The 13,108-nt window shown below is 40.5% G+C and overlaps 2 protein-coding genes across 4 annotated transcripts; both read right to left on the minus strand.

The window, feature by feature from the left end:
• Positions 1-1,952: 1,952 nt before the first annotated feature.
• Positions 1,953-10,017, minus strand: LOC113025270 (uncharacterized). 3 transcript variants are annotated; one of them, XM_026172834.1, is made up of 5 exons: positions 9,824-10,017; positions 7,058-7,163; positions 2,774-2,932; positions 2,639-2,695; positions 1,953-2,215 (listed from the first exon to the last, which is right to left on the minus strand). In XM_026172834.1, exons 1-5 carry the CDS (start codon positions 9,962-9,964, stop codon positions 1,968-1,970), a joined length of 711 nt encoding a protein of 236 aa, XP_026028619.1. In that variant the 5' UTR covers positions 9,965-10,017; the 3' UTR covers positions 1,953-1,967. The 3 variants fall into 3 exon arrangements, with proteins under 3 accessions (XP_026028619.1, XP_026028618.1, XP_026028617.1); XM_026172833.1 differs by lacking the exons at positions 7,058-7,163; positions 9,824-10,017 and adding an exon at positions 3,241-4,963 and having other exon boundaries at positions 2,639-2,692; XM_026172832.1 differs by lacking the exons at positions 7,058-7,163; positions 9,824-10,017 and adding an exon at positions 3,241-4,962.
• Positions 10,018-10,915: 898 nt separating this feature from the next.
• Positions 10,916-11,984, minus strand: LOC113027258 (histone-lysine N-methyltransferase set-1-like). Its single transcript, XM_026176879.1, has 4 exons — positions 11,817-11,984; positions 11,571-11,733; positions 11,260-11,452; positions 10,916-11,107 (listed from the first exon to the last, which is right to left on the minus strand). Exons 1-4 carry the CDS (start codon positions 11,917-11,919, stop codon positions 10,916-10,918), a joined length of 651 nt encoding a protein of 216 aa, XP_026032664.1. The 5' UTR covers positions 11,920-11,984.
• Positions 11,985-13,108: the final 1,124 nt, after the last annotated feature.

Below are 13,108 nucleotides of genomic sequence, written 5' to 3' on the forward strand. Positions count from 1 at the left end.
CGGAAAAAAAACATTTACTCAAAAATCATAATTAAGAAAGCAGTATTTACTCTTAACTTCTAAGCCATGTACAATTATAACTGTTTGAATCGTTAACAGAACAAAAGTTTTAAGTTGTTTCAACTTTGAGGAATTTCAATTGTTATATCCACAAACTTTATAAGTCAGGTAGACTGTTGGGGTTTACAGTGCAGTAAAACTTGGCAAAGGACAATACTGTGTCATGAACACCTGTGCCTTTGATGCCTTCTGTCAAAGTCTGTGCTGCGTTTACTGTGACAGTCGTACTGCTCAAAACATGTTGAATAGTTCAGAGGAGAACAAAGTATTCCAGCTTGTGAAATCCCTTGCTTCAAAGGGTGTCACTCAACATGCCTATTCATTGAGGGCAGAGGTGCTGAGCTCAATATTCTGCCCTGTTCAGTTGAAGACTGGTGTTCATCGTGTTGATGCACAGTGCCATGTGTCCACAGTAATTCAAAAAACAATGACGGAAAATCCAAGTGTTCACTTCACAAGACAGTGTTCCTCCCAGTACTGCAAACTTTACACACCAAACACAAGGCAAATACCTTTTGTTTCCATTGATCTGTCAGTCCTCTCAGCTTCTGGCATAGCTCACCTTCAGTCTGCTGTTGAACAAGGGCTCAACCTTCCACCATCGCCATGCCTAAGACCAATCGAAAGTCCTGATGCATCTCCAACAGCATTTAAAACAGATTCATCAGGAAAGCAACTTTGCACAGGGACTGTTTGTCACAGTTTCACCCTGAGAGAGCTTGTATGGATTGTGTTAATGGAAAATTGTATTTAGTAGTCAGTATAATCTTTTAGTGATATAAGTTTGCATATGGTAGAATACTGCATGTAGTTATTTGTATTAGGAAATATTCAACCATGTATACTTAGAGGCATATAATTAATTGTGTGTGATCTTTAACAGGCTGCAAAGGCTTGGTGTGTATTCCACACTAGAATGCACACCCACATCCTGGGAGCACGAGAGAGGTCATACCTTCTCTTATTGTTTTATGGTAGGATTAACGTAGTTACATCTGTTTTAGTCTAAGTGCTTTAACTGCTTGACTTCCTCACCAATGTTATCTAGGGTGAGGGAGGTCTACCCTCTTCCTGACCAAGGATCTGCCTTTTATGACCCTTTGATCAGCAGGACACACACACACACACACACACACACACACACACACACACACACACACACACACACACACACACATACGGGTCTATGTGGTATGGAGGGACTATCCTACGTCAATCCGCCCGGTGGTGGTTTAAGTGGACTACCCTTTTCAATGGACTTAGAGCCAAGGGAGCGAGGTTAAAGTGTTCGAAAAAATCTGAAAAAAATTTGGGTCACTTCAGACCTCATACACTCCCTATAGAAGTCTAGATACACTGATACACACCAACCAGACTCTATTGTGTTTTCTGGAGACATTGTCCACTTGACAACAATGTGTTTTATGAGGTCCAAAAAAAAACAATATTGGGTCTTTAAAGGGACAATGATGTAATATTTAAATAGCTCATCATTACCATGAATACACATCTGACAGGACACAGGATTACTGGAACATCATTTTATTAGTGTTCTTGGATCTGAACATTAATTTTAACCATAAATAAAAAAAGAAATCTATGGACAAAAATGCCCACGCTTCCCACAGAAATATAAAAATATAGAAAACAGAAAAATTAAAAACATTTAAAATGAATTTTAATAGTTTAAAGGTAAATATTAAGGGGAGAAAATATGCATTTATAATTTTTTATTTTAAATATAACCCGTCAAAAAAAACCCTAAATAAATTAAATGTAAAAATTATGAAATACAAACTGCTTCTGTATTTAACAAGAACTTTTTTTTTCTTTAAACAGAACATCAGTGTTAACAACAATTGGCAATCTGACCAAGATGTAAAACCACATCTGGCTAAACAGTTATTTTAATTCATTTTTTTCTGCCTTTTTGCAGTTAATCCTCTGTTTCTTACAAAATCTCTTATGTTTTGAACTGTTCTTCCTGCCAACACCGGATCTTCTACCAATTTGCAATGACTGCATTCATTTTTGGTGGCTAGTTTCCCTTCGTTTATGTGGTCTTTAAAATGCCTCATCACTGCAGCAACCTCAGCCTTGGACCACATGTTTTTGGGAGCTCTTCGGGAATTGTGGGATTGAGCAGCATTTTTCTCTGGAAGATATATAAAGTAGTAGTAGTTAAAACAAACAAAAAACCAAACAAAAAACATTTGCTTGTTAAAAGAATGGATGCTACCCTGTACTAACTTCTGAAATGTGTTGCTACCATCAATATCAAAACGAGCTAAAATTCTCTTTGAAAATTTATCAAATTTCTAAAATGAGACAACATTTAGTGTTCCGCTGTGAATAAAAGACTGAATAAAAAGTTGAATAAAAGTCTCTTGATGCATGCTCAATCATCCAGGTAAGTAAATCCCAAAACGTTGATTCTGTTAATCTGGACGTAGCGTTTTCAGTTGGAGAAACATTTTGTCACTCATCCAAGTGACTTTTTGCCACCACTCTGCAGTTTGCCATATGTTGCAAAGTGATGAAACAATAATAAGCTTAGAGAACCAACTGCACCCCTTACCTTCAGAGGGAGCAGCAGTCTCACTTGCTGCAGGCATTGTGAGTGGTCCTTCATCTGCTGATTACACAATTTGATTAAGTTTTAATATTTGTAACAAACATTTTATCCACAGAAACCAAGCTAGTGGTAACTTACCACAATCTACAGTGTCTTGGAGCTGCGCTGTGTTTGTGGAATCAGCTACTGCATGTACAGGCTCACTGGTGCCACACGCCGACATTGTGAGTGCTGTGTCATCATCATCTGATTCACTCTCACTGTCCTTTGTTTCAGCATCACTTAATGCAATTTCATCTGAGAAATTGTGGGGGGGGAAAAAACAAAACAAAAAAACAAACAAACACAACCCCCCCAAAAACCTCACATTAACAACGAGATATGACAAAATACAGAACAAATACTGGAAATTATAGTACATAGTTTTACTATTTAAGGCCACCACTCTGCAGTTTGCCAAATGTTGCAAAGTGATGAAACAATAGACTTCAAGAACCTTAAATCATGGACATTTAACAGAATGGTCTGTGCTTTTAGGTTTTAATTCTGTTGATAAAGCATAATATTCAACTACTGCCCTAATATTTGCTCCTTTCAATACAAACCTTCTATTTTGATCTCATCCAGTGATTTCCCCTGGATCTGGGAAAGATGTCCTTTTTCCAGTGTTAAAAGCAGTTTGGAAATCTTGGCCAGCTGTGTTGTGGGAACTGGTAATCTGTAGAATTCGCGGTGAACGCGGATATCATGACCCAGGAAATCTGCAACCTGATCAAGTTCGTTGTTTTTCAAATTAAGGACTTGTGAGAGTGTGGCAACATGTTTTCTGAGCTGTGTCGATCTTAGATACTCAGGCTGCTTTGCTCCACACTGGTGTGCATGAACACGCAAGGAGTCCATTCCTCTGTAATGACTCATTGATCGGGGTCTTGCAAAGAGGTAGATATTAGTGGCACAAATACCACAGTCAGGCCTCCTACTAACCAGTAGTGACAGAGCATCCAGCATGCTTGGTGTTAGCAGAACTGGAACATTTCTGTCCCTTTTTCCCATTATTTCTATTCTACAGAAATAGTTACAGAGTCTCTGTTCCATTTCTGAGAGCCCCATGGCAACATCTGTGTGGAGTGCTGTTTTGTCTCTTTCAAGAAAACTTTTGAGGCGCATCTTTGAAACCTCTCCAGAACGTCTTCGGTTGAACACAATGATTTGTGAGAGTGTAACTTGTGCAAGTTGGGCATAATTCTGAGCTGTGGCTTCGTTCTCCAAGCTGCAAAAGGCACTTTCTGCAGATTTTTGAAGGTAGTGATGGAGAATCCGAACATCTTCTGTAAAGGGCAATGTTGATGGCTTGTTAAACTTTGCCTCACTCAATGTGTTCAAGGCACGGTGAGACACCATCTCGGACCATTTGGAGACATACAACTTCTTGAACGCATCAGTGGACTTGATTAGGGCTTCATCCTCTGTCATGAGGGCACGACAATGGATAATGTCAGACATTTTATGCAGTGTATGTCCCAGTTTCAGCGCAAGGCTTGGAGTTTTGTATGACAGTGTCTCTTCATCAAAACCTGAAACTTTCTTTACTGCTTGCACAACTCTCTGGAAATTAGCAGGCTTAATAGCTTCTTCCATGTTATGCACTGAGAATTCTGTGCGCAGACACAACAACAAACGTCCCGCTTCACGAAGCTTCTGTCGTATATAATCATACTTTGTAGGGTCTTGTCCATGTTTATTGTAGAGGGACTGGGCAAACTGAATAACAGTAAAGTCATTTCGCACAGCTGAGGCAATCTCATCTTGTTTCATAACAGCAAGAACCTTCCAGACTCCACTTGACACCTGCGGATAACACTGAGACTCCAGAGTTAAAGCCAGGCCGAGTACTTTGGTTCTTCCAGGTTCTTTATCCGTGTCATCTTTTGGTTTGTTCGGACATCTGCGGACATGTCTCCAAAGATCCTTGCGAACATACATCCCTTGACAATAAAAGCAATGAGCGAACTTTCCCTCTACTGCTTTAATCTTGGGTCTTCTCTTCACTTTCAGTGGTCCCACTCCACCATGCAAAACTGCAGCATTATGCTTAAAATTTCCCTTATTTCTCAATTTCTCTAACAGACTTTTACGCTCGTTTGAGTCTCTAGGCAGGGAAAATGCATGCACAACATCAGGAGCCGTTTTGTGCGTTTTCAGGTGGCGGGAAATTTTAGCTTGTGGTTTGCCACAAAAATAGCAGTAATTTCTTTTACTTAAAGTCATTTTTTCTGATTCAGTTTCGCAAAGCTCATTTTTATCTTGTGGCTTGTCCTTTGTCAAGTTGTGGATTAAATTCATTGAATCTGATTGTTCATGCGCTTTGGAGATGTCATTTTGGCATAGCAGACCTTTTGATGTGCTTGGCAATAATGAGATGTCTTCATCTGAATCTTCATCATATGACTCTGAATCTGGCACATATTCTTCTTCTGATATGCTGTGGTTGCCATCATCATCGCTTGATATTTGATCCAGAACTGAATGTGGCAATCCATCCTCCCCTGAATATTCAGAAATTTCTTCTTTCTGGAATGTAAGAACAAAAGTTATTTTAATTGATCAATACTTTAGACAGGTAAAAAATAAACTGAAAAACAAAGTCAAGCCAAATATGAATGGGATACACACCTGTGTTGACTGGTGGCAATTCTGATTTGCCAATTTTGTAAGGCAAGATTTGTGCCAGACCCCTAAACAAACTGAAACACATTTTGATAGACTTAATTTAGCTTTGCAGTTCTATTTAAGTGAAGTAGTTTTTTGTCAAAGCATTGCAGTAATGTCAAATGCTGAAAAAAAAAAACAAAAACCAAACTGTTCACACTTAAGGATATTTTAATGACTACACATACACTGCTAATCCCCCCCCCCCCCCCCCCCCCCAAAAAAAAGGACATCCCAGATGTGAATGAAGGAATTATTCTTATTAAATACTTTGTTCTTTAGGTAGTTGAATGGCATGAAAGTGTGTAGTTGAATGTGTGTGGCCTCCAGATGCCTGTATGACTTCCCTACAATGCCTGGGCATGCACGGGATGAGGTGGCGGATGGTCTCCTGAAGGATCTCCTCCAAGACCTGGACTAAAGCATCTGCCAACCCCTGGACAGTTTGTGGTGGATGGAGTGAGACATGATTTAGGTCTGGGGAACAGGCGGGCCAGTCCATAGCATCAATGCCTTTGTCATGGAGGAACTGCTGACATACTCCAGCCACATGAGGTCCAGTGTCGTCTCGCATTAGGTGGACCCCAGGGTCAAACGCACCAGCATGTGGTCTCACAAAGGGTCCGAGGACCTCATCTTGTTACCCAATGACAGTCAGGCTCTCTGGCAGGTACAGAAATGCCACCCCTCACCATTACTGACCCACTGCCAATATGATCATGCTGGAGGATGTTGCAGGCAGCAGAACGTTCCCCACGGCATCTCCAGACTGTCACGTGCTCAGTTTGAACCTCCTTTCAGCTGTGAGGAGCATAGGGTGCCCGTGCCGAAGTTGCCAAACTTTGTGTTTTCTGGCAAATGCCAAGCATCCTGCATGGTGTTGGGCTGCAAGCTCAATCCCCACCTGTGGACGCTGGACCCTCAAGCCACCCTCATGAAGTCAGTTTCTGACCATTTGAGCAGACAGATGCACATTTGTGGCCTGTTTGAGGTCATTTTGCAGGGCTCCTCTTGTTCCTCCTTGCACAAAGGTGGAGGTAGCGGTCCTGCTGCTGGGTTGTTACCCTCCTATGGCCTACTCCACATCCAGGTAGCACCTCCATGCTCTGGACACTACACTAACAGACACAGCAAACCTTCTTGCCACAGCTCACATTGATGTGCTACGCTAGATGAGCTGCACTACCTGAGCCACTTGTGTGGGTTGTAGACCGTCTCATGCTACCACTAAAATGAAATCACCGCCAGCATTCAAAAGTGACCATAACATCAGCCAGAAAGCATAGGTGCTGAGAAGTGGTCTGTGGTCACCACCTGCAGAACCAGTCCTTTATTATGGTGAATTGACTATAATTTCCACTTGTTGTCTACTCTATTTGCAAAACAGCATGTGAAACTGGTTGTCAGTGTTACTTCCTAAGTGAACAGTTTGATTTCACAGAAGTGTGTTCTGACTTGGAGTAACATCGCATTGTTTAAGTGTTCCCTTTATTATTTTGAGCAGTTTATGTTATGGAATGGGGAATTGAGGACAATCCCAAGTATACCATTTTTACAAGGTCCTGCACCAATGAGGTAATACTACATTTCTTTAATTAGACGTGACCACCCATTAATTAAAAAGGGAGCAGTGTTCATTTCAGCTAGTCTTAACTTGTTGAACTCTATTAATGCTTTTTACTATACACTGTACCTATTCACTAAATGTCTCACCTTTGCACTTATAGCCAAGCCACTTGAGGGAGGAAACCGGTCCCACACACTGAATGCACTTGTCCAAAGATGATATTGTTGTGCACACCAGACGATGATTGTGACACTGTTAGCAAAATATTGCAACATTTATTTGTTTTGGACAGTTGGAAAGGTGAGGTGTTTTCAATTCAGTTGCAGATATCAACTAATAAACTTCGTCCATGTAAATCACATCACACCCAGGTGACTGCCAAACACACACACACACAGCATCCATAAAGAATGATGTGTGTGTGTGTTGGGGGGGGGGGGGGGGTATTTTTTCTTCCGAAAAAAATACTGGCTACAATAATTAACAACTGATTCCTTTGCAATCATCCATCCTCTTCCACTTATCCTTATCAGGATTGTGGGGTAGCAAGCAGGTTTGGGGCCTATATCAGCTACCATAGGGCAGTACAACCTGGACAGATCACCAGTCTAACATGGAAGGACAAGCATTTGCATTCACACCAAAGGGCAGTTTTGAATCACCAGTTAACCTAACCCCATAAGCTACATCTTTGGACTGTGGGAAGAAGCCAGAGTACACAGCCAGAGAGAACCCATGCACTACAGCAGTAAAAAGTGCCTAAAACAAGTCAAGAAGTTGTATAGTCAAATATATTCTCAAGTAATATTCAAGCATGCCATTCAGCGTGTTAGTACGAGCTCGGGAGCAGCTTGGGAGAACAAGAAAACAGAGACTGCTTTAGATTGTCTTCCCAAAGTGACTCAACTTTATTCACAAGTACAACAGTTTATATAGAGGGTAAAAATTCATGAGACAGCAGATTTATCAGTTTAAACCAGTACAGACCAAGATAAGGCAGCGTCTTCCTGCCCTTGGGTGAAGAAGCATCCTTTGTGTAGTTTATCAGTTCAGCTACAATTGTGATTATCTCAGCGACATATTTTCAAGGCACAAAACGAAGAGTTCTTTCATTAGTGAAATCTGAAACAAACCATTTGGCCTTCAACAGGCGTCTAAAAGATTAAGAAACTAATGTAGCTGAGGGAGTGATCTCTGTGGTATTTCAACCTTGTACCAGCCTGTGATTCTCACACATCAATTCTTGGGTCAAAGAGAAAAACACTGAAACAAAGGGGCCTTATTGACTATCTATCTTAATGTTCAAGCCTGAGTTTCAAACCATTTCAACATAGAAACAAAGCACATGTAGTCAGTTCTGCATGCTGTAGGTCAAACTGTCAAAAAATACAAGAAGACCCCTCCTAAAACCAGAGTGATGTCACCATGAAGCAAACTTTGACGGAGTCTCCCAATAACAGTGTGGTCCTCCTAAGTCACATTTGGGTGGTTAACACACACACACACACACTCAGATGTTATCCAGACTTGCACTTTGAAACAATGAAAAGGACCTACAAGCCACGGTCCATGTAAATCACATCACACCCAGGTGACTGCCAAACACACACACACAGCATCCATAAAGAATGATGATAGATTAAATTATTAGTTCATTAAGTGGTACACTGGATTATATTTACCCTTTCAGGCTCTGGATGTTTCAGGTCCAGATCATTGTTTGGAAAGCTGTTTGGTTGCGGCTTTAGGCAGCTCACAGTCTTCTGAATCTGGCTGGTCTCAATCTTCGTGTGTAACAGATAGAAAATGAAGACAAAAGAACAGTAATCTGACAGTTACTAAAAATGCATCACTCAAGAGGATGAATAAACCATTTCACTATCGGCAAATAGCGTAAGGTACACATCGTGCATGAGAAACATTCATTAAAATCTGTCCTAGGTCAATGTTACCTCTTCAAAATCTTGCACTGAAGAAGAATGCATGGCTTCTGAGCCTTGCTGAGGCATTTCTTCATCAAGATCCTGCAACAAAGAAAAGATGGCACAAAGATTAGACCAAGTGCTCTTCTTGCAACTGGGCAGGCCTGTGCTCCTGTTTTTAATTTGCATGTGTGTGTGTGTGTGTGTGTGTGTGTGTGTGTGTTGGGGGGGGGGGGGCTTTCCACTCAAGAAATGTTTTCTTCTGAAAAAAATACTGGCTACAATAATTAACAACTGATTCCTTTGCAATCATCCATCCTCTTCCACTTATCCTTATCAGGATTGTGGGGTAGCAAGCAGGTTTGGGGCCTATACCAGCTACCATAGGGCAGTACAACTTGGACAGATCACCAGTCTAACATGGAAGGACAAGCATTTGCATTCACACCAAAGGGCAGTTTTGAATCACCAGTTAACCTAACCCCATAAGCTACATCTTTGGACTGTGGGAAGAAGCCAGAGTACACAGCCAGAGAGAACCCATGCACTACAGCAGTAAAAAGTGCCTAAAACAAGTTAAGAAGTTGTATAGTACTATCTATCTTAATGTTCAAGCCTGAGTTTCAAACCATTTCAACATAGAAACAAAGCACATGTAGTCAGTTCTGCATGCTGTAGGTCAAACTGTCAAAAAATACAAGAAGACCCCTCCTAAAACCAGAGTGATGTCACCATGAAGCAAACTTTGACGGAGTCTCCCAATAACAGTGTGGTCCTCCTAAGTCACATTTGGGTGGTTAACACACACACACACACACTCAGATGTTATCCAGACTTGCACTTTGAAACAATGAAAAGGACCTACAAGCCACGGTCCATGTAAATCACATCACACCCAGGTGACTGCCAAACACACACACACAGCATCCATAAAGAATGATGATAGATTAAATTATTAGTTCATTAAGTGGTACACTGGATTATATTTACCCTTTCAGGCTCTGGATGTTTCAGGTCCAGATCATTGTTTGGAAAGCTGTTTGGTTGCGGCTTTAGGCAGCTCACAGTCTTCTGAATCTGGCTGGTCTCAATCTTCGTGTGTAACAGATAGAAAATGAATATACAGTGCATTTTTGAAGAGGCTTTTGAAACATTAAATAAACTGTATGAGAAAGATAAGTTTCAAGCTAATGTCTTTAAAATATTCACTGTCATGTATAGAGAATTTAAGTCCCTATGATTAAGAGACAAATAGTCAGTGTGATTTCTTTATTTTTTAAGCCATTGCTAAAGGAGTAAAACAATCACCTGTAGCAGCAACGAACTGTCACTAGGGCCCATTTATCTTCGAGGGCCAAAATTTAAAATGAATCTAACTAAAGAGGCTACACAGCAAAATCTCCAGTGTTAAATTAACACTAGAGAGTGTCTATATGGGTCCACACAACACTGTTGAGTGTTGAATTAACACTTTTGACAGTGTTATATGTTTAAAAGTAACCTAGTCAGTTTTGAAGATTAACAGTGGCTAACACTGAGCAGTGCTGATTTTCTAACACTGGAATATTTCTAACATTTTAAGTTATTTTCCAGTGTTAGAAAATCAGCACTGCTCAGTGTTAGCCATTGTTAATCTTCAAAACTGACTAGGTTACTTTTAAACATATAACACTGTCAAAAGTGTTAATTTAACACTCAACAGTGTTGTATTTAACACTGTCTATAAGGGTCCACTCAGTGGACCCTTATAGACACTCTCCAGTGTTAATTTAACACTGGAGATTTTGCTGTGTAGAATCACATTAAACATCAATCACTGTTAAAATTTAGAAACCGAAAGCCATTTTTTTATTTCTGCATACCTGCTGATATTTTTTTAGTGCTTTTAGAGGGCTTTGATGTGGCAGCCATCACAATTGCCTGTTTTCCATTAGTACCTACCCCTGTTTTTCCAGTAGGTTATAGTACCATGTAGTTTTTCAGTAACTACTGCACCAAGGTTCCAAGTGATCCAAAGTGATCAGAAAATTTGACATAGACTGAATGCCACCAGGTGGCTGGTCAATGGTGTCACTCGATAAGTTATGAGTGCGCCTCCTTCGTGAAAATCCAAGCCATCATTTTTGAAACTCTGAAATGTTTGAAATAGCGACCAAATTTAACAGCGTGATCCCTGAATTGAACACTAAAGTATAGACTGAGCAGCAGGCATTTTGTCACCTTGACGTCCATGCTTGCTGTGGCATTTATATCACTGGATGCTCGGCTGCATTGCTATAGTGACCCCAGGCACAGTAGGTGATACTCAATTTCAGTGAAAAACTAGATGCCCTAAGTCACGTTAAGCCAATTTGAGTAGGTACAAATGTAAAAATGGCTTACGGTATGCAATTTATCAGTTCCAAAAAGTACAATTGTAGAAATACCTTGCATCTCCAGAGCCAATCCGAGTCACCATAATTATAGTCTATTTCTTCGCCTGGACTTATGTCTCTGCTTGCAAATAAGCATAGATGGGGCTTTCCATTGATATTTAATATTTTCATCTTAGCACTTGGACTGATGTGGTTGTCGTTGACAAGTCTGCCTAATGACCCATCTTCTTGAGATGCATCCACACTGTGGGGTTAGGCAAAAAAGTATTAGCTTAACTAGTTAGTTAGGAAGCTTTTTTTTTCATAAATCAAAAGCAATGTGTCATTTAATCTTAATCAAACTACACTGATATAATATGCACCACCAGAGTTTTCCATCAAACTTGAATTCAAACATGAACACCTTCAGGCTGTCATGATAAACTCTGTGTCTCCGCTCACATTCTTCTTTTGTTATGAGTTTACCTCTGTATTCCAAAAGGAAGTCTCCTTTTTGGAATGGAACAGTCGTGAAAATGCCCCGACCTGAATTGCAGAGGCATACCAAGTGAGTGACAAAAGACAAAGTGACAAACTCCAAATCTAATCCAAACTAAAGACCAACTTACCTTTGAAGGCATTTATGTAGTGGATATCAAGTCCCAGTTTGTCCCTTCCAGCAGAAACATGACAGACTGCATCCTCCCGTGGAGGAATGCGTCTCCTTCGCATGTTCTCCTGTACGTTTTGATTGGCTGTATTACCAAAGCATATAAAGTATTACGATTAACGTCATCATTGTCATCATCATCAGTAGTAGCAAAACTAGCAGTAGTGTAGTTTACAGCATAAACACAGCTGACTTATTCATAGTCCTAATTTATGCCTTCTTTTAAAATGTTAAAGGCCTAGTACTCAAAATGGCGACATGTGACATTTCTGTAATGGCGACTGCAGAGAGTGATACAAGTACTGAGAAAGCTTAGGCATCAAAACTGTAAGAAGTTTTTTCTTCAGGCATATAAATAAATACACGACTAAATACACTTATACCCTTGCTTTTATTTTAGGGCTGTCAGCAGAATGGACAGACATTGGACAAACTGCCCGAAATTAGCTAACAGCGACATCAGGGATTTTGACTCAGACTGCGCTGGTTTAATTGTTAATCGCGTTAGTCGCGATGTCGGCATTAACACGTTTAAGCCACAATAATGCTTTAACACCGAGTAAATCCTAACACGGGTTAGCCCGCTTTATCGCGTTGACGCGGTTAGTCGTCAGCCCTATTTTATTTACTCAATGACAAACGCTGGGGCCGTTTTACTTCTTCAAAGACTCACTAACAGTCCATAAAGCATAAATTAAACCAGTTTAATATAGGCCTGTGCACCTATAATTTCATATAGTATTAAAGTCATGGTGCATTTTACATTAAAAAAGGCTTACCTTTGTGTTTTTAATCCGTCTTCGTATTGCCGTCGACATACACTTGTTAAAGGGCACATTTACAAGTCATGTTTTAGGGGGACACATGAATACACAGCAAAAAGTCGAAATGTCCCCGGAGCCCAGGTACAGCGCAGGTCAAATGTCAATCCATACCACATAGACGCACTCACACACACATACACACACACACACACACACACACACACACACACACACACACACACACACACACACACACGCACACATACGTTCAATGGAGTATAAAATAAAGACCAGGGCAGTTCCTCACCTGAGTCTCTCAGTAGGGAGCTGCCCTTGCTAGCAAGAACTCTGTGTGTTTCTCTTCTCTGAGTCTTTACTGAAGAAGTGTTTTAGAATATTTTCCCTAACAGATTGACACAGACCTTGGAAAATGCTCTACAGAAACTCTGGAGCACAGTTTTCACAGTCCAAAAAGGTTTTTGCTTAC

Source organism: Astatotilapia calliptera, chromosome 7 (genome assembly GCF_900246225.1).
Source record: "Astatotilapia calliptera chromosome 7, fAstCal1.2, whole genome shotgun sequence".
Lineage (NCBI taxonomy): Eukaryota > Metazoa > Chordata > Actinopteri > Cichliformes > Cichlidae > Astatotilapia > Astatotilapia calliptera.

Coding starts and splice junctions, on each gene's coding strand:
- LOC113025270 (XM_026172832.1), bottom strand. CDS start 4,903: ATGACTTTAAGTAAAAGAAATTACTGCTATTTTTGTGGCAAACCACAA. Junction 2,933..3,240: donor GGATGAGATCAAAATAGAAG/GTTTGTATTGAA, acceptor ACAATTTCTCAG/ATGAAATTGCATTAAGTGAT. Junction 2,696..2,773: donor CCAAGACACTGTAGATTGTG/GTAAGTTACCAC, acceptor TTGTGTAATCAG/CAGATGAAGGACCACTCACA.
- LOC113027258 (XM_026176879.1), bottom strand. CDS start 11,919: ATGCGAAGGAGACGCATTCCTCCACGGGAGGATGCAGTCTGTCATGTT. Junction 11,453..11,570: donor TTTGATGGAAAACTCTGGTG/GTGCATATTATA, acceptor CTAACCCCACAG/TGTGGATGCATCTCAAGAAG. Junction 11,108..11,259: donor ATTGGCTCTGGAGATGCAAG/GTATTTCTACAA, acceptor GGGTCACTATAG/CAATGCAGCCGAGCATCCAG.